The 23,145-nt window shown below is 41.7% G+C and overlaps 2 protein-coding genes across 12 annotated transcripts in view; one reads left to right on the forward strand and one right to left on the reverse strand.

The window, feature by feature from the left end:
• The window catches only part of CPEB3 (cytoplasmic polyadenylation element binding protein 3), a 242,765-nt gene extending 233,727 nt beyond the window's left edge, over positions 1–9,038 (reverse strand). For 6 of the 11 annotated variants that reach the window (XM_016918865.4, XM_016918863.4, XM_016918857.4 and 3 more), the window contains exon 1: positions 8,846–8,985. The gene's annotated coding sequence lies outside the window, so the exon portion shown is untranslated. Of the gene's footprint in view, positions 1–8,783 lie in introns of all 11 variants that reach the window. The other 5 variants (XM_016918864.4, XM_016918862.4, XM_054660352.2 and 2 more) reach the window with 3 other exon arrangements.
• A 10-nt stretch (positions 9,039–9,048) lies between these two features.
• MARCHF5 (membrane associated ring-CH-type finger 5) overlaps positions 9,049–23,145 on the forward strand; it is a 60,708-nt gene continuing 46,611 nt past the window's right edge. The window contains exon 1 of the mRNA XM_001145688.8: positions 9,049–9,448. Within this exon, the coding sequence (XP_001145688.1) occupies positions 9,414–9,448 (35 nt within the window). The 5' untranslated portion in view covers positions 9,049–9,413. The remainder of the gene's footprint in view (positions 9,449–23,145) is intronic.

A 23,145-nucleotide genomic window follows, 5' to 3' on the forward strand; every position in this document is an offset into this window, starting at 1 on the left:
TAATAGCCGTGTTAAAGCAAACTTCTGAAAATGCTTACAGACCATGGTCAAGTTACTGAGACCTAGCCGAGGCTTAACTTATTTCTGTTTCCAACCTACCATACATACCACTCCAAGATTAATCCCCTAAATCAGCCAGGCACAGTGGTTCATGCCTGTAATCCCAGAACTTTGGGAGGCCAAGGCAGGTGGATCACTTCAGCTGAGGAATTTGAGGACAGTTTGGGCAACATGGCGAAACCCTGTCTCTACAAAAAATACAAAATATTATCTGGGCATGGTGGCGTGTGCCTGTAGTCCTAGCTACTCAGGAGGCTGAGGTGGGAGGATCACCTGAGCCCGGTAGGCAAGGCCACAGTGAGCCATGATTTCACCACTGCACTCCAGCCTGGGTGACAGTGAGACTCTCTCAAAAATAAAAATAAAAATAAAAATCCCCTAAATCACCCTCACCTTTACTGAAGAACTTTCAGTAATAATTATTAAGAGCCCTTAACCACATGTCTGGCCTTGTACTGAACAATTTAAATGAATTTTCTCATTTATTCCTCCCAGGAATTCAAAAAGGGAGGATCTATAATTCTCCCCCCTTCCGCTGGAGATGAAGAATCTGACTAAAAGAGATTCTGTAACCTGCCCAAATCAAATCGCCAAGCTTCTGAGTATCAATGTTAAGACTCAAACCTATGTTATCTTTGCAGAGATTCTCTAACATTAATAATCACTTAGAGAACTTGTTAAAAAGACAGCTAATTAGGCACCACTGCAGGGCACACAGATCAAAATTTCCAGGGCAGTTCTCTGACTCATAGCAGGTTTAGGAACCACTACAAGTTAACTTCCCAGTTCCTACAGAATGGGGTCTATTTCTATTTTCTTTTTCTTTCTTTTTTTTTTTTTTTTGAGACAAGGTCTCACTCTGTGGCCCAGGCTGGAGTGCAGTGGCATGATCTCCGCGCACTGCAACCTCCGCCTCCCCAGTTCAAGCAATTCTCCTGCCTCAGCCTCCCGAGTAGCTGGGATTACAGGTCCTCGCCACCACACCTGGCTATTTTTTTGTATTTTTAGTAGAGACGGGGTTTCACCATGTTGTCCAGGGTGGTCGCGAACTCCTGACCTCAGGTGATCCACCTGCCTCAGCCTCCCAAGTGCTGGGATTACAGGTGTGAGCCACTGTGCCCGGCCCAGAATGGGATCTCTTTTTTTTTTTTTCCTGAGACAGAGTCTCACTCTGTCACCAGGCTGGAGTGCAGTGGTGCAATCTCGGCTCACTGCAACCTCCGCCTCCAGGGTTCAAGCAATTCTCCTGCCTTAGCCTCTTGACTAGCTGGGACTACAGGCGCACACCACCACACCCAGCTAATTTTTGTATTTTTAGTAGAGACAGAGTTTCACCATTTTGGCCAGGATGGTCTCCATCTCTTGACCTCGTCATCTGCCCTCCTCAGCCTCCCAAAGTGCTGGGATTACACGCATGAGCCACCACGCCCGGCCAGAATGGGGTCTATTTCTTATGCCTAAACCCTCCCACAAGCAGCTTCCTCCTCTCCTAGGGTAGGGCAAAATTCCTTAAACTGGCCTACAAAGCTCTTTGTTTCATAGCCTTTCACTCACTGATATTTTTGGTTTTCTCTTGCCTCAAGATCTCCTTTTTGTTTCAGTTTCTTCTATTCATCATTTCCTTCACAAGGCATTTGTACACACTGTTCTTTGGCCTGGAATGTTCTTCCCTCTTCCCTTTATCTAGTTAATGCCTGCTTTTCTTGGGGCCTCGGTATAACAGACACTACCTCAGAGAAACTTTCCATGACCTCCTGGTCTAAGTCAAATCCTAGTTATAATCTCTCACAACACTATGCACCACATTTGCAATTTGATACATTTATTTATGTGATAATCCTTCTCATAATAAACTATAAACCCCACAAACAAGGTAAAAACTGTGCTTGTTTTTGCTCATCATTGTATCTTCAGTCCCTAGCTTAGCGCCTGTCACATACAACCAATATTTTTTAAATGAATTAATAGATTCAAGGTTTTTTAACTATTCTCCCGATTTAACCAGTTGTCTTCGTCCATTTTATGCTTCTATAACAGAACACCTGAGAATAGGTAATTTATAAAGAAAAGAAATTTACTTGGTTCACAGTTCTGGAGGCTGGGAAGTCCAAGATCAAGGGGCATAAACTGGTAAGAGCCTTCCTGCTGCACCATAATATGGCAGAAGGAATCACATGGTGAAAGTGCAAGACAGAGAGCAAGAGAAGACCAAACTCACTTTTATAACAAACCTGCTCTCAAGATAATGAACTCATTCCCTTGATAACTATATTAATCCATTCATGAGGGCAGAGCCCTCACAACCTCATCACCTCTTAATAATCCCATCTCTCAAGACTGCTGCATTAAAGTTTCTTTCTTGCTTGCTTGCTTTCTTTTTTATTTTTATTTTTTGAGACACAGTGTCACTCAGTTGCCCAGGCTGGAGTGTAGCAGCACAATCTCAGCTCACTGCAACCTCCGCCTCCTGGGTTCAAGTGATTCTCCTGCCTCAGCCTCCCGAGTAGCTGGGATTATAGGCACACACCACCATGCCTGGCTAATTTTTGTATTTTTAGTAGAGATGGGGTTTCACCATGTTGGCCAGGCTGGTCTCGAACTCCTGACCTCAAGTGATTTGCCCGCCTCGGCATCCCAAAGTGCTGGGATTACAGGCATGAGCCACCGTGCTCAGCCAGAATTTAAGTTTCTAACATATGAACATTGGGGGACACATTCAAACCACAGCACCAGCCCTTCATATTTTCCACTTACATAACAGATCTATAGTTCAAGTTATAAAGGATAACTTCTTTCTTTACATCCTTTCATTCTTACCCAGACCCAAGATCCTTCTTTACCTCTTCACCTACATTAATTACTCCTCTTGCTACAAAGTAGAGCCTAAATTGGTTTTACAAAGCTCTCTTTAACACACCAGTCCACAACAGTTTCCAGTGGAACTTCTACATCACTCTAAATTTCTATGCTGTTTATTTGACACTTCCTCAAATGCTATCATGTTATCATTATACAATATTTCATTATTATACTCTGTTTTATTTGCTTTTTTCTTTTTTTTTTTTTTTGAGAGGGAGTCTGTCCCCAGGCTGGAGTGCAGTGGTACAATCTCGGCTCACTGCAAGCTCCGCCTCATGGATTCACGCCATTCTCCAGCCTTGGCCTCCCGAGTAGCTGGGACTACAGGCGCCCGCCACCATGCCCGGCTAATTTTTTGTATTTTTAGTAGAGACAGGGTTTCACTGTGTTAGCCAGGATGGTTTCGATCTCCTGATCTTGTGATCTGCCCACCTCGGCCTCCCAAAGTGCTGGGATTACAGGCGTGAGCTACCACACCCAGCCTGCTTTTATTTTTCTAAATACAAACATATTTAGGTATGTAGATTGTATGCCTCTGAAGGGTAGCTATAGGCCAGGCACAGTGGCTCATGCCTGCAATCTCAGCACTTTGGGAGGCCAAGGCAAGTGGATCACTTGAGGTCAGGAGTTCAAGACCAGCCTGGGCAACATGGAGAAACCTCATCTCTACTAAAAATACAAAAATTAGCTGGGCGTGGTGATGCATGCCTGTGATCCCACCTACTCAGGTGGCTGAGGCATGAGAATCTCTTGAACCTGGGAGTGGGAGGTTGCAGTGAGCTGAGATGGCACCACTGCACTCCAGCCTGGGCAGCAGAGCAAGACTCTATCTAAAAAAAAAACAAAAACATAGGTATAGTTATAATTTGCTACTAGCATACCTATGCATATATTTTCTGGAAACACCTGCTGAAGGAATTAATGAAAAAAAAACTTTCTGTAGCTTGGAATGAGGACTCAGCCTGCAGTTTATCACCAAATTTGGCAATTGACAGTTCTCCTTAGAAGGCACCTAAAAATATTATACCATTTCTGTAAGGAATACTCCAGGCCCCTTTATGGTAGACAGTTCAAAACAAGTATGATGGAAGAACATTAGAGTGGTATATTATTTTAAATTTTCTGACATATTTAGAGCAGCTCATACTCAGTTATCTCTAAATCCATTACAGAATTATTAAAATAGTGGTGTGCGCCTATAATCCCAACTCTTTAGAACTCTACATCGTCAAGCTTTGTTCTTGTCCTCTGAACTTGGGAGAATCTTTAAATATTTTCTGTAGGTTAATTTCTATTTCAAAATATATCTCTGAGGAAAAAGCTGTTTTTGTCTATAGTCATGCTGGTTACTCTCTTGGCTGAATATCATTTATCATAGACTTTTTTTTTTTTTGAGACGGAGTCTCACTCTGTTGCCAGGCTGGAGTGCAGTGGTGCGATCTCGGCTCATTGCAACCTCCGCCTCCCAGGTTCAAGCAATTCTCCTATCTCAGCCTCCTGAGTAGCTGGGACTACAGGTATGCGCCACTATCATAGATTTTCAATCCTACATATAAATGCAGGAGTGCATTTCAATGTGGTTTTGGTCAGATTAAGGTCTTAATAATCTAGACTTTTTTCCTTCAAAATCAGAGAATATATTGTAATTCCAATTATTCTGAGTCTTATTGGAAAATGTAAGACCACAAAAAACAAAGCTGACAAACAATATTGAAATTCACACAATATGTGTCACCCATTTCAAATGTTAGGATTAATTTATTTTCTGAGTTTTATCAATCACTATTTTTGCCCATACTAATAAGAAACAAAGTTGGTAATAAAGAATTATCAGTTATCTGTTTATACGCTTCTTTTTAGATACCCTTATGAACATTTTCTGTGGAGCTAATTACTCTTTTAAAAGCTTTATTGAGATGTAATTTACGTAACATTAAAATTCACCCCTTTTAAGTGTACAATGGGTTTTTGAGTATATTTACAGTTTTGCCACTATTACCATAATCTAATTTTATCTTATTTGTGATATAATTCACAAAATTATATAACCAGAACCATTATCTAATTCTAGAATACTTTCATCCCTCTAATAAGGAACCTCATACTCATTAGCAGTCACTCCCCATTTCTCCCCAACTCCTTCAGCCCTATGCAATCACTAGTCTACTTTCCGTCTCTATGGAGTTGCCTATTCTTGACTTTTCATGCAAACAGAATCATACAATATGTGGTCTTTGTGACTGGCTCCTCTCACTTGGTGTAATGTTTTCAAGGTTCTTTCATGTTATAGCATGTATCATAACTTTATTCCTTGTTTTCTCCTAATAATATTCTATTGTATGATACACCACATGTGGTTTATCCATTCATCAACTGGTGGATATTTGGGTTTCCACTTTTTGGCTATCAAGAATAATGCTGTAGGCCAGGTGCTGTGGCTCATGCCTGTAATCCTAGCATTTTGGGAGGCTGAGGTGGGAGGATCATTTGTGCTCATGAGTTCGAAACCAGCCTGGGCAACATGGCAAAACACCATCTCTACAAAAAAAATTTTTTTAAGCCAGACATGGTGGCGCGCCCCTGTAGTCCTAGCTACTTGGGGGGCTGAGGCAGGGGGAGTGCTTGAGCCCCTGAGGCTGAGGATGCAGTGAGCTGGCGCCACTGCACTCCAGCCTGGATGACAAAGCGAGACCCTGTCTCAAAAAAAAAAAAAAAACCAGAATAATGCTGCTATAAACATTCACAAACAAGATTTTGTGTAGACATGTTTTCATTTCTCTTGAAAATACCTAGAAGTGGAATTACTGGGTCACATGCTAATCACTCTTTAGACCAGTAACAGGATTTTTTTCTACTTTAAAAGGTTTTTGACACAGCCAGAAAGCTGACTTTTCATAAAAATGCAAACATAAAATCCATTTGTTGGTATAAGGTCAACGTGCACATGTCTTTGCTATCAACAAAAGGTATCATATTTTCCAATTTCAGTTGAAACAGACATTCTAACATTGGTTAAGATCTTAGAATCTTGGAGTTTGTACTAGTGTACTTAATCCATATGCTGGGATAAAATTCTGTTTTTAAGCAGGAAGTATATATCCAACTCCCATGGCTGACAACTGCTTAAGAAATAAGTACACAATAAGGTTAGACTGACACAGCACAAGGAGCAAAAAATAATAATTTAAAATGTTAAGACACCGGGCTGTGCACGGTGGCTCACATCTATGATCCCAGCCCTATGGGAGGCCGAGGCAGGCAGATCACCTGAGATCAGTTCAAGATCAGCCTGGTCAACATGGTGAGACCCTGCCTCTGCCAAAAATACAAAAGTTAGCCAGGCATGGTGGTGCGAGCCTGTAATCCCAGCTACTCCGGAGGCTGAGGCACGATAATCACCTGAGCCCGGAGGAGGTGACTGCAGTGAGCCAAGATAGTGCCACTGCACTCCATCCTGAGCAACACAGCGAGACTCCGTCTCAAAAAAATAAAATAGACCAGGCGCGGTGGCTCGCCCCTGTAATCCCAGCACTTTGGGAGGCCGAGACGGGCTGATCGCCTGAGGTCAGAAGTTCGAGACCAGCCTGGTCAACATATAGTGAAACCCCATCTCTACTAAAAAACACAAAAATTAGCTGGGTGTGGTGGCACACACCTGTAGTCCCAGATACTTGGGAAGCTGAGGCTAGAAGGATCACTTGAACTCAGGAAGTGGAGCTTGCAGTGAGTCAAGACAGCGCCACTGCACTCCAGCCTGGGCAACAGAGCAAGACTCCATCTCTCAAAATAAATGAATTAATAAATGAATTAATTAAATAAAATATTAGACACTGGTCACATGCGGTGACTCACACCTGTAATCCCAACACTTTGGGAGACCAATGAGGGTGGCTCGCTTGAGCCCAGGAGTTGCAAGACCAGCCTGGGCAACATGGCGAGACCGCGTCTCTACCAAAAAAAATATATATATATATGTATTATATATTATAAATGTATATATGTATTATATACTATAAATGTATTATATATATTATATATAATATATTATATATAATATATATAATATATTATATATAATATATTATATATAATATATTATATATAATATATTATATATAATATATATAATATATTATATATAATATATTATATATATAATATATATAATATAATATATATAATATATATAATATATTATATATAATATATATTATATATAATATATATAATATATTATATAATATATTATATATAATATATTATATATATAATATATATAATATATTATATATATTATATATAATATATTATATATATAATATATATAATATATCATATATAATATATTATATATATTATATATAATATATTATATATGATATATTATATATAATATATTATATATATTATATATAATATATATAATATATTATATAATATATTATATATAATATATGTAATATATAATATATTATATATTATATATGTTATATATAATATATATTATTATATGTTATATATATTATTTATATTATTTATATTACATATATTATTTATATTATTTATATTACATATATTATTTATATTATTTATATATTATTTATATAATAAATATATTATTTATATTATATATATTATATATTATATATATATAATATATATTATAATATATATAATATATAATATATATATATAATATATAATATATATATAATATATATAATATATAATATATATTATATAACATATTATATATTATATAATATATATATTATATATAATATATATTATATATAATATATATAATATATTATATATTATATATATAATATATTATATATAATACAAATATATATAAAATATTAGACACCCCGATTAAACTAAATACTCATTTTCTTTCCCTAGGAGGAGTGTGTGTGTATGTGTGTGGTGGGGGGGGGTGCTGTTTCTCAAAAACATATTTCAAAAATTGGAGGCCAAGTAAGCTTCTGGTCACATTTTTTGGGTTTGTTGTTTTTTCCCAGCAATGAACACTCTAGTTCAAATATACTTCGCAAATTTTGAACAGATAATGAAAAGTTGATTGTAAAATTCTACATATAAAAAGAGCTTTAAAAACACATTTTCATTTTTTAAAAAATCAAACACCTTGTAGCAGATATTAGACATAATCAAGGGAAAACTACCAGCGTCCTACCAATCACAGCCCTAGAGAAAACGCCACAAGTCGTCCAAAAAACGCATTCATTTGAGCCGACAGCTCTTTCCTCCCGCCAAAGCTATCCCTCGAACGTCAGAAGCTGACCCAAGGAGTGACTGATGATTTCTCCTTTTTGATTCCCCACCCCCGCCACTCCCAATCCACCTGCTTGAAGGTGTCAACGCGACTAGAAACGGTTAACAGTGACCAGCAGCAGAGAGAGAAACAAACATCCCTGACAACCCACAGCTGAGTAAGCAAGAGCTGTTTATTCACCAACGTGTTCCATTTGGAGACTGTCGGCGAGCCCTGGAAAGCCCAGGCACATTTGAGAAGGTTCCTGGAGAGGGAGAGAATCATCTTTCCTTCCCCCCACTCCCCAGCCCCAAACACACACTGAGAGACTCGGGTGGAAGCTGTCTGGTCCAGGCAGTCCCTATTTGCCCGCCCCCTCAAGAAGAACCTCACGCACCAAACCAGCCGACCCCTCGCGGAGGTGGTGTAATTCCCCCAAAATGGGCTCTGCCGCAGGAGAGGCTGGCTCCAGCGCCGGGGGCTTCGGAAGGAGTTTCTGCCACCCCCACTGCCGCCACTGACCGCCCCGACGCCACGGCCGGGGCCGGGGACCCTGATAAGAAATGGCCCTTCAACCCCCTCCCCTCACCTGGCTCGGTCCCACCTGAGGGCAAGAGCGGAGGCAAAAACAAACAGGCAGGGAGGGCTGACCTTGTTGCTACCGACAGTGGAGCGGCGCATCCTGCTGCTTCCTGGAAAGCGGCCCGAAAGACATTTTTTCCCCCTGGAGGAAGGAAACGGGAGGGCGCCGGCCGGACGGCGGCAGGCGCGGAGGCGTTGGTCCGGGCGGGCTGTGCAGCCTCTAGTGGGGACGGTCCGAAGACTACATCTCCCAGGCTGCTCTGGGCCGCCCTGCGTCGTAACCCCGGCGCGCACGGAGGCGGCGACTCTTACCTCACAAAGGTAGCTCCTCCCCGGCAGCAACTCGGCTCCCGTGGTCCATGGACCGGAACCTCGGGCCGACGGACAGGAACCCGGGCCGCGATCGCCGCCTCCCCGCCTCAGGCTCCTCCTCCTCGCTCTCCGCCGCCTCCGCCGGACTCCCGCAGGCCTTGCACCGCCGCCGCCAGGCTAGCGGAGCTGCCCCGGGAAGCTGGGTGACGGGTTCGCGGCTGCCGCCGGACTGCGGCCTATTCCGCCGCCTCTCTGTGCTATTGTCCCTGGGCCTGGCCTTGAGCGGGTCCACTGGGGAAGGCCGTGTGCGCCGGCTCCGCGGAAGATGCCGGACCAAGCCCTACAGCAGATGCTGGACAGGTACGGGCAGCTGTGGGGGGGACCGGGAGCCGCCGACCCTCGCTCTGGCCCTGCCCGCGCCCGCCCTCGAGGCTCTTGGTGAGCAGAACCCGGCGTGCCGGGAGGAGTTCCACGGCCAGGGGGCCGTGAGAGGGGCAAAAAGTTTGGAGTCTAGACCTGGGGGAGGACAGAGCGAGCGGCCTGGGTCGTAGACTTTGGGTGAAACTTAGCTAAGGAGTGGCGTCTGGTTTCCTTGGAACCCCGTTTTGACCTGAGAGGGACTCCTGTTAATCCACAAAATTAGTTTTCCTTACCCTCTTCCCCACCCCCTTCCCCCTCCCCAACTTGTGAAGTGTTTGTCAGCGATGTCACTGGCAAGAACCGGATTATCTTTCAGGGGAATGACCCCCTGATAATTTTAAGTCTCTGTCTGAGAACCAATGATAAGCATTCTTTTGGAAAGCCTGATAGGCTGATTTCATTCTCCCACTTTCCCTGAGCCCGCACCCCCCGCCCCCCCGCCCCATCCCGTCCCCACCTCCGAACTGTAAGGTCAGAGTATCCGCAAGGGAGATTTAACGGTCAGACCAGAGTAGAGGTTATGGAAAACAGCCAAATGAGTCCAACGCTGAACATTTAGTGTACTTGACGATCGTTGAGTTCATTGAAGACGTTTCAGCTCGTACAGGAGTCCAGTTGCCCATTCTTGGGGGGCCCCAGTCGGTAAAACTCTTTGTGAAGTCGGGTGCACCGCCCTCTGCTGTTGAAATTCTAGTCCGTGGGTCCTACCATGAGTTTTTGGAGACTCTAGATCCACATTTCCCCCGAGCCAAGTCTTACTTCCTGGCATAGCAAGTTGTACAAGCTAATTCATGATGTTTGTGGTTGCTTACAATTCTCAATAGACACCACTTGCCACCCATTTCAGCAAGTGGTACCAACTCTTTGTACTCAGTAAAATTCCAACTGTAAGGTGTTAAATGAAGGCCCTCCCTTAATTGAGTTTATACCCAGTTAAATGCTTTTGGGCCTGCCACACCCAGAACACAAATGACCCAAGGGTACATATCCTTCCAGAGTGACAGACATTTTTTTGGAGCTTAGAATTTTGAGCCATCTCAGTTAATAGGAATTATGTCACTGATTTTTTTCAGTTGAGATAACTGGTGATTCATCCAGCCCTTGTTTCAGGTCAACATTCTGACAATTGTATTGACTGCTTTATATATATGTGTGTGTGATATGTGTGTGGTTTATAAGCTCTTGGAAGCAGAAACTTACTATTGTTTATCTTGAATCCCAGAACAGAGCCTGGTACTCAGTAGGTAATCAGTAAGTATTTGTTGTATGAACTAATGCACAAACTTATTTGTCAGTTTCCCCAGTTGTCTAGGGGGTCTGATAATTTACCAGGTTTTCCTTTCATTGTAAATTGGCAAATTGTGGCAAATTAAAATATGCCCAGAGGAGACCACCTGCCACTGCCAGTTCTATTCTGTTGAGACCCTGTTCTGATGTGGGGTATTTTGTAGTTAATTTTTTTCCTTTGAGGGCCTCCTGCTTTTCATTTTTACATAGTGACTTTTTTTCTTCTTTTTTTGAGACAGGGTCTCTGTTGCCCAGACTGGAATGCAGTGGCAGTGGCAGTGGCATTGGCATGATCTCAACTCACTGCAACCCCCGCCTCCCGGGCTCAGGTCATCCTCCTACCTCAGCCTCCCTAGTAGCTGGGACCACAACACATACCACCATGCCCAGCTAATTTTTTGTATTTTTATAGAGCCAGAGTTTTGCCATGTTGCCTGTGCTGGTCTCAAACTCCTAGGCTCAAGTGATCCTCCCGCCTAGCCTCCCAAAGTGCTGGGTTGTCAGGCATGAGCCATCGTGCCCGGCCTAGAAAAGTTCTTATGTCCAAAAGCTGACCTAACTTTTCATATGCTCTTTGGATATTTCCATAAAAGTAAGAAGCCAAAGAGTGAGCCTGGGCACGGTGGCTCACCCTTGTAATCCCAGCACTTTGGGAGGCCAAGGCAGGCAGATCACTAGAGCTCAGGCCTTTGAGACCAGCCTAGCCAACATGGGGAAACCCTGTCTCTACTAAAAAAAAAAAAAAAAAAAAAAATACAAAAATTAGGCAGGCGTAGTGGCGTGGGCCTGTAGTTCCAACTCTCGGGAGGCTGAGGCATGAGAATTGCTTGAACCTGGGAGACGGAGGTTGCAGTGAGCTGAGATCGCACCATTGTACTCCAGCCTGAGTGACAGAGCGAAACTCCATCTCAAAAAAAAAAAAGCCAGTGAGGCATTTAAAACTTATTAACAGAAATGTGAAGATTCTGGCTGCCATTTACTGAAGTAGGTGACTATGACACTGGCTTACTCTCATCTTTGTACTACTCTCATCTTTGTACTCTTTTGACATACCTTAAGGTAGATTTTTAACATGACTTTCAAAGACCGTTATTGTCTAGATTAGTAGTTGGCAACCTACTTCCATGTTAGAATTACCTGGGGAGCATTTCAGAATATGCATGGTTGCTGGACCGTAAGACCAATAAGATCAAAAATTTCTGTAGGGTAGAGCCTGGGCATCTATATTTTAAAGCTTTTTAAATGTTTTAGATATGGCAGAAACCTACTGCCCTAAGTCCTAAGTCAGTGATATCTTTCATGATAAGAGATAGTAGGGTATAGTGAGTAAAGCTTGGGCTCAGAGATAGAAAGTATGAAATTCGAATTTTGCCACTTACTAGCTATGTGACTTTGAACTTAGATTCTGACACTATGTATATTATCATTTATAAAATGAGAACCCTACTTCACAGGGCTACAGCAAATGAAACATACATCTCTATAAAACAGCAAAACACTCTATGTTAGCCAAATAGAAGGCACTTAAGACTAATGTAAACCGGTTTGGCCATTTTTCCCCCATCTACTTTATGTTTACAGCTTTCTTCACCTGGGCTGGCCCTACTGCAAGTTGAACACAAAGATACTCAACATGGTTCACTTGAGGAATACCAACAGGGCCAAGAGACTAAAATATGTCAGCCTATTAGGACCCAGAATTCTTTTCATGAATTTGGCTTCTCCCCAACCTGGTTTTTGGTGGCAATTTTTGAGGGACAGAATTTAGCTCAGATAACTGTTCATTTGTTTATTTCTTTAATGCAGGTTTTATCTTCGTGAAGACTAAGGAAATGTGTGTTACATATTGTTCTGTTGCTTTTAGGTTAAGTTACGTATTTTATTGAGGCCAGGCACAGTGGCTCATGCCTGTAATCCCAGCACTTTGGGAGGCCGAGATGAGAGGATTGCTTGAGCCCAGGAGTTAGACACCAGTGTGGGCAACATGGCAAGACTCAGTCTTTACAAAAATGTTAAAAATTAGGCCAGGCCTGGTGGCACATGCCTGTGGTCCCAAATATTCAGGAAGCTGAGGTGGAAGGATTCCTTGGGGGTCGTGGCTGTAGTGAGCTGTGTTTGTGCCCCTGGGTACTACAGCCCAGGTAACAGAGCAAGACCCTGTCTTAAAAAAAAATGTTATTTTACAGTAAATCAATTATTAAACATTTACATTTATTGAATTTATTTAACAAATACTGAGTGTCTTCATATGCCCAGTACTATTCTAGGCCCTTGGTATATAGTGGTGAATTGAACATAACAAAAATGCCCTTATGGAGCTTCAATTCCAGGGGTGTTTGTGTTGTCTGAACTGTCAAAGTGAAGACTATTTTAATTGTAATATGAATGGTATGTTCAATTTATACCATTTAATCTTTCAGGGTTTTTAAACTTGAGGCAACTTTTTTTTTTTTTTTTTTTGAGGCGAAGTCTCACTCTGTCACTTGGGCCAACTGGTGACAACTTCTTTTATTTATTTATTTATTTTATTTATTTATTTATTTTGAGACAGAGTCTCGCTCAGTCGCCCAGGCTGGAGTGCAGTGGCGCAATCTTGGCTCGCTGCAAACTGTGCCTCCTGGGTTCACGCCATTCTCCTGCCTCAGCCTCCCGAGTGGCTGGGACTACAGGCACCCGCCACTAAGGCCAGCTAATTTTTTTGTATTTTTAGTAGAGACGGGGTTTCACCGTGTTAGCCAGGATAGTCTCGATCTCCTGACCTCGTAATCTGCCGAAATTGACCTCCCACAGTGCTGGGATTACAGGCGTGAGCCACCGTGCCTGGCCTGTGGCAACTTCTTAATAGCTGAAGTTGAATTCCCTTGTCCTTTGCAAATAACTCACTTTAGTTTAGCTATTATTTGTTTATATCGGTAACTTTGATTACTGTAATATTTGTAGGTGGAAAGAATACATATACATACATATATATATACATACGTACATATATATATGGAATTTTTTTTTTTTTCATGGAATTTCGCTCTTGTTGCCCAGGCTGCTGGAGGGCAGTGGCGCGATCTCGGTTCACCACAACCTCCGCCTCTCGGGTTCGAGTGATTCTCCTGCCTTAGCTTCCCGAGTAGCTGGGATTACAGGCATGTGCCACCACGCCTGGCTAATTTTGTATTTTTAGTAGAGACTGGGTATCTCTATGTTGGTCAGGCTGGTCTCGAGCTCCTGACCTCAGGTGATCCACCTACCTCCGCCTCCCAAAGTGCTGGGATTACAGGGGTGAGCCACTGCTCCTGACCATATGGATATATATTCTTTGGATTGCCTTTCGTTTTTATAAACTATAAGTGTTTTATATAAATTTATTATTTGAACCTTTTAAGTTGTTGTGGGGAAACAAGAATGGTGGAAAGGGGAGTGATTTTTCTAGTGTCATGAATGTTTCAGTGTCACAAATATCATTTCCCTGAAATGATAACCATTCATAAGCCCAAACCCTTTATGTCAGGCCTTTTGAACCTTAGTTAGCTCTTCTGTCTTTCATTGCTTCAATTCTTTAATAAGAAGTTGTTATATATTACTTTCTCTTTGACCACCGACATTCTCATTTTTCTCTAAAACTTCTCAAAGTTAGGAGTGAATTTACAGAGAACAATGCAAAGAATATTATAACAAACTGCAGGAATGGACCTCTGATTTGAAGCCTGGACCTACTGAGAAATGCTTTTGGAAACTACTTCTGCTTCCCCCGTCTTAAAATAAACACACATTAATTTGTTGAGGTTGTTTTGCATCACTTACTTGCATCTAGTAAATAGGCAAGGAGTGTAGCCAGAATGTCCCCAGAATGGTCAGATGGCAGAAAGAGCAGAGAGAGTGGTCTATTCTTCCAGCCCCCTCCCACAATGGTAAAGTGAATTAGATTTCTGCCTCTGTGAGAGTGTTATCCACAGATGTATACCCCTTTGAAGACCAAGGAAGCTATACTCTGATAGGAGCATGCTGTATAAACAATTTCACATTCTCTTTGTCAGTTGACCTCTTTTTCTCAATCACATCACCATGTTGACAATTACAGACCAATGCCCAGAATTAAAAATCATCATCAATTATATTTATTTCCAGATATATGTAAAAAATGGAAACATCATAGATTAGATTAAATCCCCTTTGACCACCATCCCCAATGGCATATCTTCTCATCCCCACTCCACTATCATAAAATGGGTTTATATTCTTCCATCCTTCTTGGTTTAATGCTTTTATATAGAAAAGTATATTAATAGACTACTTTTTTTTTTTTTTTTTTGAGTCAGGGTCTTACTCCATTGCTCAGGCTGGAGTGGAGGGTCACAGTCACGGCTCACTACAGCCTCAACCTCCCAGGCTCAAGTGATCCTCCCACCTCAGCTTCCAGAGTAGCTGGGACTACTGGTGTGCACCACCACACCTGGCTGATTTTTTGTATTTTTTTTGTGGAGACGGAGTTTCACCACGTTGCCCAGGCTGGTCTCAAACTCCTGAGCTCAAGTGATCCTCTCGCCTCGGCCTCCCAAAGTGGGGGACTACAGGTGTGTTCCACCACATCCAGCTTTCAATTTTTTTTTTTTTTTTTTTTGAGACAGAGTCTCACTCTGCCACCCAAGCTGGAGTGCAATGGCGTGGTCTCGGCTCACTGTTGCAACCTCCACCTCCTGAGTTCAAGTGATTCTCCCACCTCAACCTCCCAAGTGGCTGGGACTACAAGCACATGCCACCACACCCAGCTAATTTTTTGTATTTTTAGTAGAGACAGGGTTTCACTGTGTTGGCCAGACTGGTTCAAATTCCCGACCTCATGATCCACCTGCCTCGGCCTCCCAAAGTGCTGGGACTTCAGGCATGAGCCATCACACCTGGCCTTTTTTCTTTTTTAATCCAGTCTTGTTTATGACATTTAGATTCTTATTTTCTCTTTATTATTTCTCCTGATAATTTGACTTTCATTCCCCTTTCTTGTCATTAGCTCTACTGAAAGTATACTGAAGGGCTGGGTGCAGTGGCTCACACCTGTAATCCCAGCACTTTGGAAGACCGAGGCAGGCCAATCACTTGAGCTCAGGAGTTCAAGACCAGCCTGGCCAACATGGCGAATCCCCATCTCTACAAAAAATACAAACATTAGTAGGGCATAGTGGCACATACCTGTAATCTCAGCTACTCGGGAGGCTGAGGCACAAGAATCGCTTGAACCTGGGAGGCAAAGGTCGCAGTGAGCTGAGATCGTGCCACTGCACGATCTCTCTCTCTCTATATGTATATGTATACTAAAGGTCACCAATAATTTCTTAGTAAATATAATGACATTTTCTTCAGGACTTTTTATCCTTCAGAATCACGTTACCTTTTTCTTCCTTCAATTTCTATGTATGGTTCAATTCTCAGCATTTACTATTTTGAAAAAGAACACTTACTCACTCTATTTCCTGTTTATTCAAACAACTCCCAGATCTGTGTCTTTATTCCTGACCTCTTTTCCTCATTTCCTTTAGCACCTAATTTCTACCTGCCCAGTGGACATTTCCATTTGTGTGTATACAGTATTGCCAATCAATCTAAAACTAAGCTACTTATCTTGACTTCTCAATTTTTGGTCTTTGATATTACCAGTCTTCTTGTCCACCAGCTATAAAACATAAATTTTATTTGTTTGTTTTTGAGACAGGGTCTGGCTCTGTCGCCCAGGCTGGAGTGCAGTGGCCCATCTCGGCTTACTGCAACCTCCATCCCCCACCCTCCGGCTCAAAATATCCTCCCACCTCACCCTCCTGACTAGCTGGGACTGCATGTCCAGCTAATTTTTGTATTTTTAGTAGAGACGGGCTTTCGCCATGTTGCCCAGGCTGGTCTCAAACTCCTGAGCTTAAGTGACCCTCCTGCCTCAGCCTCCCATAGTGCTGGGATTACAGGCATGAAGCTAGCCAAAACATAAGTTTTTCTTGTTTTCTTTGTTTTTGTTAAAGAAACAGGGTCTTGCACTCCCAGGCTCAAGCCTCCCAAGTAGCTAGGAGCACAGGGCAAGCCAGCATGCCCAGCTAATTTTTTTTAAACTTTTTTTTTTGGTGGGGAGGGGGATAGAGACGGGTCTCACTATGTTGCCCAGGCTGTCTCAAACTCCTGTTCTCCACCAATCCTACCTTGGCCTCCCAAAGTGTTAGGACTACAGGTATGAGCTACCTTGCCCGGCCTATTTACATTTTTTTGCTGCCTTCTTTCCTTCCAGATCCACTTGTTCATCACATATTGTTGATTTTCCTTTCTCTAGCTTCAATTTTTCACTTGGTCCAGTTTGGCCTACAGAGTGGCACTAGAATTAGCCAAAGCACAGTTATAATCATGCGATTTCTATACTTAAAAATCTGCCAGTCTCTGTGTCACGTAAAAGGATAAAACGTAAACTTTCAACGGGGTAACGTGCTTTGATCTGTTACTATAATCCAGCCCCAACCTACCTTAACCATCCTTTCCTGCACTCCCCTTCATTGACCCCTGAACATATCCTGCTCTTTCATTTCTTTATTTTTGCTTTAGGTGCCTTCCTCCCTCCTAACACCTGGTGAAGTCTTACCCATATTGAATTCAGCTGAAATACCACAGTGACACCTTGCACAGCTCCCCCAAACAGAGTTAGTAACTCCTTTCTGTGTTTCAGTAGAACCTTGTTGCATTTATTATAGTGTATCACATTATACTGTAAATTTTTTAATATACTTGTCCCATGTCTCAGAGCTTCCCACACACACACATATTCATCTGGAAGTTCACTGAGAACAGAAACTGCCTGTATTCCCTATCCTATTTTCCCACAAGGGCCTTAGTACATAGGAGACCCTCTTTTGTATCATGATGTCTTTCTTTTCATTCTTTGTGACATATCAGTGCTTAGAATAATCATGCAGAAGCACCATTTTTTTAAATTGCCTCATTTGCTCAAAACTTGTATTTTCTTACTGCTTATTGAGATTAAGTTCAGGGCTGGGCACTTTGGGAGGCTGAGGCAGGAGGATCGCCTGATCTCAGGAGTTTGAGACCCACCTGAGCAAAATACTAAGACCCCCGTCTCTACAAAAAATAAAAAAGTAACCAGTGTAGTGGTGCATGCCTATACTCCCAGCTACTCAGGAGGCTGAAGCGGGAGGTTCACTTGAGCCTGGGAGATTGAGGCTGCAGCGAGCCATTATCACATCACTGCACTCCAGCCTGGGTATAACAAAGCAAGACCTTGTCTCAAAAAAAAAAGAGAAAAGAAAAGAAAAAAAGATCTGGCTGGGCTCAGTGGCTCATGCCTGTAATCCCAGCACTTTGGGAGGCCGAGAGGAGCAGATTGCTTGAGCCCAAGAGTTTGAGACCAGCGTGGGCAACATGGAGAAACCCTGTGTCTACTTAAAAAAAAAAGAAAGAAAGAAAAAATAGCTGGGTGTGGTGGTCCACACCTGTAATTGCAGCTACTGGGGAGGCTGAGATGGGAGGATCACCTGAGCCCAGGTTATGGAGGTTGCAGTGAGCTGAGATTGCAGCATGCCACTGCACTCCAGCCTGGGCCACAGAGCAAGACCCTGTCTCAAAAAAAAAAGAGATCATATTCTTTAGCCTGTCCTTCAGGACACTCACCATTATTCACAGACCATTTATTATGCTCCCTATTATGTTTAAGATATGCCGTACATAGCTGGCACCAACTGCCTTTTTAAAGCCTTTCTTCTCTTTATGAATAAGTGTATAAGTACCCAAGTCTTTTGCCCAAGCCAAACTGGCTTGCGCACTTTCTTCCAAACATAAGGTGGTTTTTGTTTTTGGGTTTTGTTTGGCATCTTTTCTTTCAAAGCTCTACCCATTTTTCAAGACCTAGTTAGGTTCTGCCTTGTTTATAATGCTCTTCTGACCATATCTGCAGAAATATTTTTCTCTTCTTCTCCAGACTCATGTAGCAGTTCATCTTCAGTGCCTCCTAATTCTTTTTTTTTTTTTTTTTTTTTTTTTGAGGCAGAGCCTTCACTCTGTTGCCCAAGCTGGAGTGCAGTAGTGCAACCTTGGCTCACTGCAGCCTCTGGGTTCAAGCGATTCTCATGCTTCAGCCTCCCAAGTAGCTGGGATTACAGGTGTGTGCCATCATGCTCAGCTAATTTTTTGTATTTTTAGTAGAGACAGGGTTTCACTGTTTTGGCCAGGCTGGCCTTGAACTCCTGGTCTCAAGCAGTCCTCCCCACTCAGCCTCCCAAAGTGCTGGGATTACAGGCATGAGCCACCACGCCTGACCTGCCTCCTAATTCTTTACGTGCCGTAGTTCACATAGATGACAATATTTATATGGCCCATTGGAGTAAACTGAAAGGGATTTGCCTCTCTGGAGGAAGCACATTATGGCTGCTTTAAAGTACCTTAGTAAAATGAAACACGTATTTTTTTGTACTGCTGTAATTTTCTAAGAAATGGGAAACGTAAATGTGAATTTTTCTCTGAATACACTATACATAGGGCAGCATGGTGCAGTGAAAAAAGCTGATGATTTGGAGTCATGGCCCAGGTTGCATCCATGCCTCTCTGCTTACTGTGTGGCCTTGGCCAGATCACTTAACCTTTCTGGGCTTTTGGTTCTTGTTTAAGATGGGATTAATTGTGCTTTCAGAGTTTATGAACATCAAAGACAAAAGGCACGGCATGAATATACTATACTCAATAAATGATTGCTCAGTATTCGTGGGGAATTGGTTCTGGGACCTCCCAAGGATGCCAAACTCTGTGGATGCTCAAGTCCCTGATATAAAATGGTGTAGTATTTGCATATAACCTATGCACATCCTCCTGTACACTTTACGTTCTCTCTAGATTACATATAATACCTAATACAGGCCGGGTGCAGGGGCTCACGCCTGTAATCCCAGCACTTTGGGAGCCTGAGGCAGGCAGATCATCTGAGGTCAGGAGTTTGAGACCAGCCTGGCCAACATGGTGAAACCCCGTCTCTACTAAAAATACAAAAAAATCAGCTGGGCATGGTGGCACACACCTGCAATCCCAGCTACTTGGGAGGCTGAGGCAGGAGGATCGCTTGAACCCGGGAGGCAGAGATTGCGGTGAGCTGAGACCACGCCATTGCACTCCAGCCTGGGTGACGAGCAAGACTCTGTCTCAAAAAAAAAAAATACCTAATGCAGTGTAAATGCTATGCAAATAGTTGTTATACTGTATTGTTATGAAATAATAACAAGGAAAAGTCTCTCCATGTTCGGTACAGACTCTTTTTTTTCCAAATGTATTTTACCTGAGATTAGTTGAATGAACAGATGCAGAACCCTCAGTTGGAGGGCTGACTGTATTCTCACCTTTTCTTTTTGGTAATGTGTCATGATTGTGGTTATATGTCTTTGATAGATCCAGGTACTTTAACTTCCATTCCACTAGGATGAATGGACATATTAGTCTCCCTAATAGTGTGCTTTCTGTTTCACAATTCTTGGGTGTGACACTTTTAATCCTGAGACAAAATAAGCAACACGTAGTTTTTTTCTTTTTTTCTTTTTTTTTTCTTTTTTTTTTTTGAGATGGAGTTTCGCTCTTGTTGCCCAGGCTGGAGTGCAATGGCACGATCTCGGCTCACTGCAACCTCCGCCTCCCGAGTTCAAGCGATTTTCCTGCCTCAGCCTCCTGAGTAGCTGGGATTACAGGCATGCACCACCACACCCGGCTAATTTTGTATTTTTAGTAGAGACGGGGTTTCTCTATGTTGGTCAGGCTGGTGTCCAACTCCTGACCTCAGGTGATCCACCCACCTCGGCCTCCCAAAGTGCTGGGATTATAGGCGTGAGCCACCGTGCCCGGCCTAACATGTAGTTTTTTTCTTTGTCGAATAGAGCCCTCCTTACATTAACCACAGTATGAATCTCCAAACTTGTTCTAAATTGAGGAGTGCTTGTTCTCTTTCCTTAGAGCAGTCATGTAAATACACTATTATGGCACCATATATAATACAACAGCAGCAATTTAAAGCTTATTCCACGCTTGCTTTCTATATTCTCAAACTCTTCTATTCTGCTACATTCCAATTTTCATCACAGTGATTTCTCAGGCAGGAGTCTGATTTCCCAGAATTTCCTAAGAATCCAAAAGAAACACCTGCAGTTTGAGTCTGCAAAGGCTTTACTACCAGCTGTTTTTTAAGTTACTGTACCTATCTTGCTTAATTTAGTGCCAGTGAGAAACTATCTTTTTGATAAATAAAGCCCCCCTCACTTTTTTCTACATACTTTAAAAATAATTAACCTGTTTGATCAGATAGACTGTAAATTAGTCACAAATGAACCCTGTGAAGTGAGATTGTCTTTGTTATTCATCCTTTCCCAACTGGTTTGTAATATCTAGCTTCATCTTAAAATCTTTCTGCTCCAACCACATTGGTCTATGAACATATGTTCATTTCCATCTCTAAGCTTGCTTACTCTGTTTTTCTTCAAATACCTTTTCTTTCCACTCTAACTTGAATTCTCATCTGTAGTTATTTCCTTTTCTTGAAACCTCAGCTGTTTCATCCTGTTTCTTGGTCTCTCATCACATTTCTGTATTAAGGTTTCTAACAACTTTTCTTGGCACTTAATGCTTGGTATAGTGGTTTTTTTGTGATCCTCGTATGCATGTTTGTTCGTTAACTAGACTGGAAGTTCCTTACATGTAGTTCCTTGCGGCATCAAATAATGAATGTACTTATTAGGTACTCAAGTGGATTTAGGAGGAGATCTTGAATAATGTTAGATTTAGGGCAATTTTGTCATGTATATTCCTTAAACTGTTTATAAATTTTACTGTTTACTCTTTATTAGTTTACTATATAACTGGCAAAAACCATCATAATTTTAAAATCACATGGAATTATATTACCCATACCAGTAAGACTATACATCTGTTCTTAGGAATAAGTAATAGTCCTTAGATTTGTCTAGTTTAGTTCTCTTTTGTTGTCTTCATATAATGACAGTGATTTGTTCTTTGTTCCCTGAACCAATCATGATACTTCCCAGATCTCCTTTTGCTTTGTAAATGAATATGCCCCAACTTGGTGAATGGGATGGTGTAGAAGTAACATCAGCAAGTAGGTGGCATTTAGAAAAGCTACCAGAAGGGTAATAAGGGTGAAAGAAAATGAATTGAAAGGGTTTAAATGAATCTTAAGTAGTGGCGTGGCCTATTGAAAAATTGGGGAAATGACTAGGAATCCAGAACATTTTCCACTGAATGCCAGGGTGCCAAGTAGAATTGCTTTATGTGCTAATGGTAAGAAAACTGCATCCATAAATTTTAGGAACTTGAATGGAAAGCTGACACCATCACTGTCATCATTGTCAATGTTGTTATTGCTAGTGGTCATATGGAGGTTATATATGTGCTAGGCAATTTTTAAGCAGTTTCTTAATCACATGTTTAATCTTTTACAATAGGGGACCTTAACATAAAACATTTTTTATGCTAAAACTCCTTTGGTGGTCTGGTTAAGCCTATGAGTTCCTTCTCAGAATGTTTTTGAAAGAATAAAACAAAATATATAGGATTAGAAATGAAACCAATTATATTGAAGTATAGCTATCAAAATATTAAAAGCCTAATATAGTAATATGAACTTTAACACATTAAAATACAAGATTTATCAGTTGGCCTGATAACATTTAGCTCATTGTAATTTGAAATTAGTTATTTCGGGATCTCTACAGCTGTAAAGTAATATGAAAATTTCTGGTTGCTATACTCATTTCTAATTGCTGTGCTGCTAATATTACTGTGGTTTGCTTGCACTCATTATTGAAGAAAAGCTACATTTTATTTAGAGCTTAGCAAAAATAAACATGTGATGGTTTTTCTCCCCTCATTCAGATTTACCGATCTCCACCCCCTAAGTTTTTCATAGACCCCAGATTAAGAACCCCTGCTTTGCAACAACTCTGTGAAAGAGATTCTATCATTAAACCTATGTAGTTAGCAGGGGTTTGAACCCAGACAATCTGGCTCCAAAGTCCAGGTTCTTTAACCAGCTAGAATATCCTGAATTCGCATTATCTTTTTCCCCAAATTAATTTAACCTTGTTTCCTTAGGAAAAAATACCTTAAGCATTTTACTTATTGTTTAAAATTAAAAACCAAATAATTTTAAAATGTTTACAGTGAGCATAAAACAGAATTTGATTTCTATGTTATGGTGAGTTAAGAATATTTACAGGGCCAGGCACGATGGCTCACACCGGTAATCCCAGCACTTTGGGAGGCCGAAGCAGGCAGATCACAAGGTCAGGAGATGGAGACCATCCTGGCTAACACAGTGAAACCCCGTCTCT

Source organism: Pan troglodytes, chromosome 8 (assembly GCF_028858775.2).
Source record: "Pan troglodytes isolate AG18354 chromosome 8, NHGRI_mPanTro3-v2.0_pri, whole genome shotgun sequence".
Classification (NCBI taxonomy): Eukaryota; Metazoa; Chordata; class Mammalia; order Primates; family Hominidae; genus Pan; species Pan troglodytes.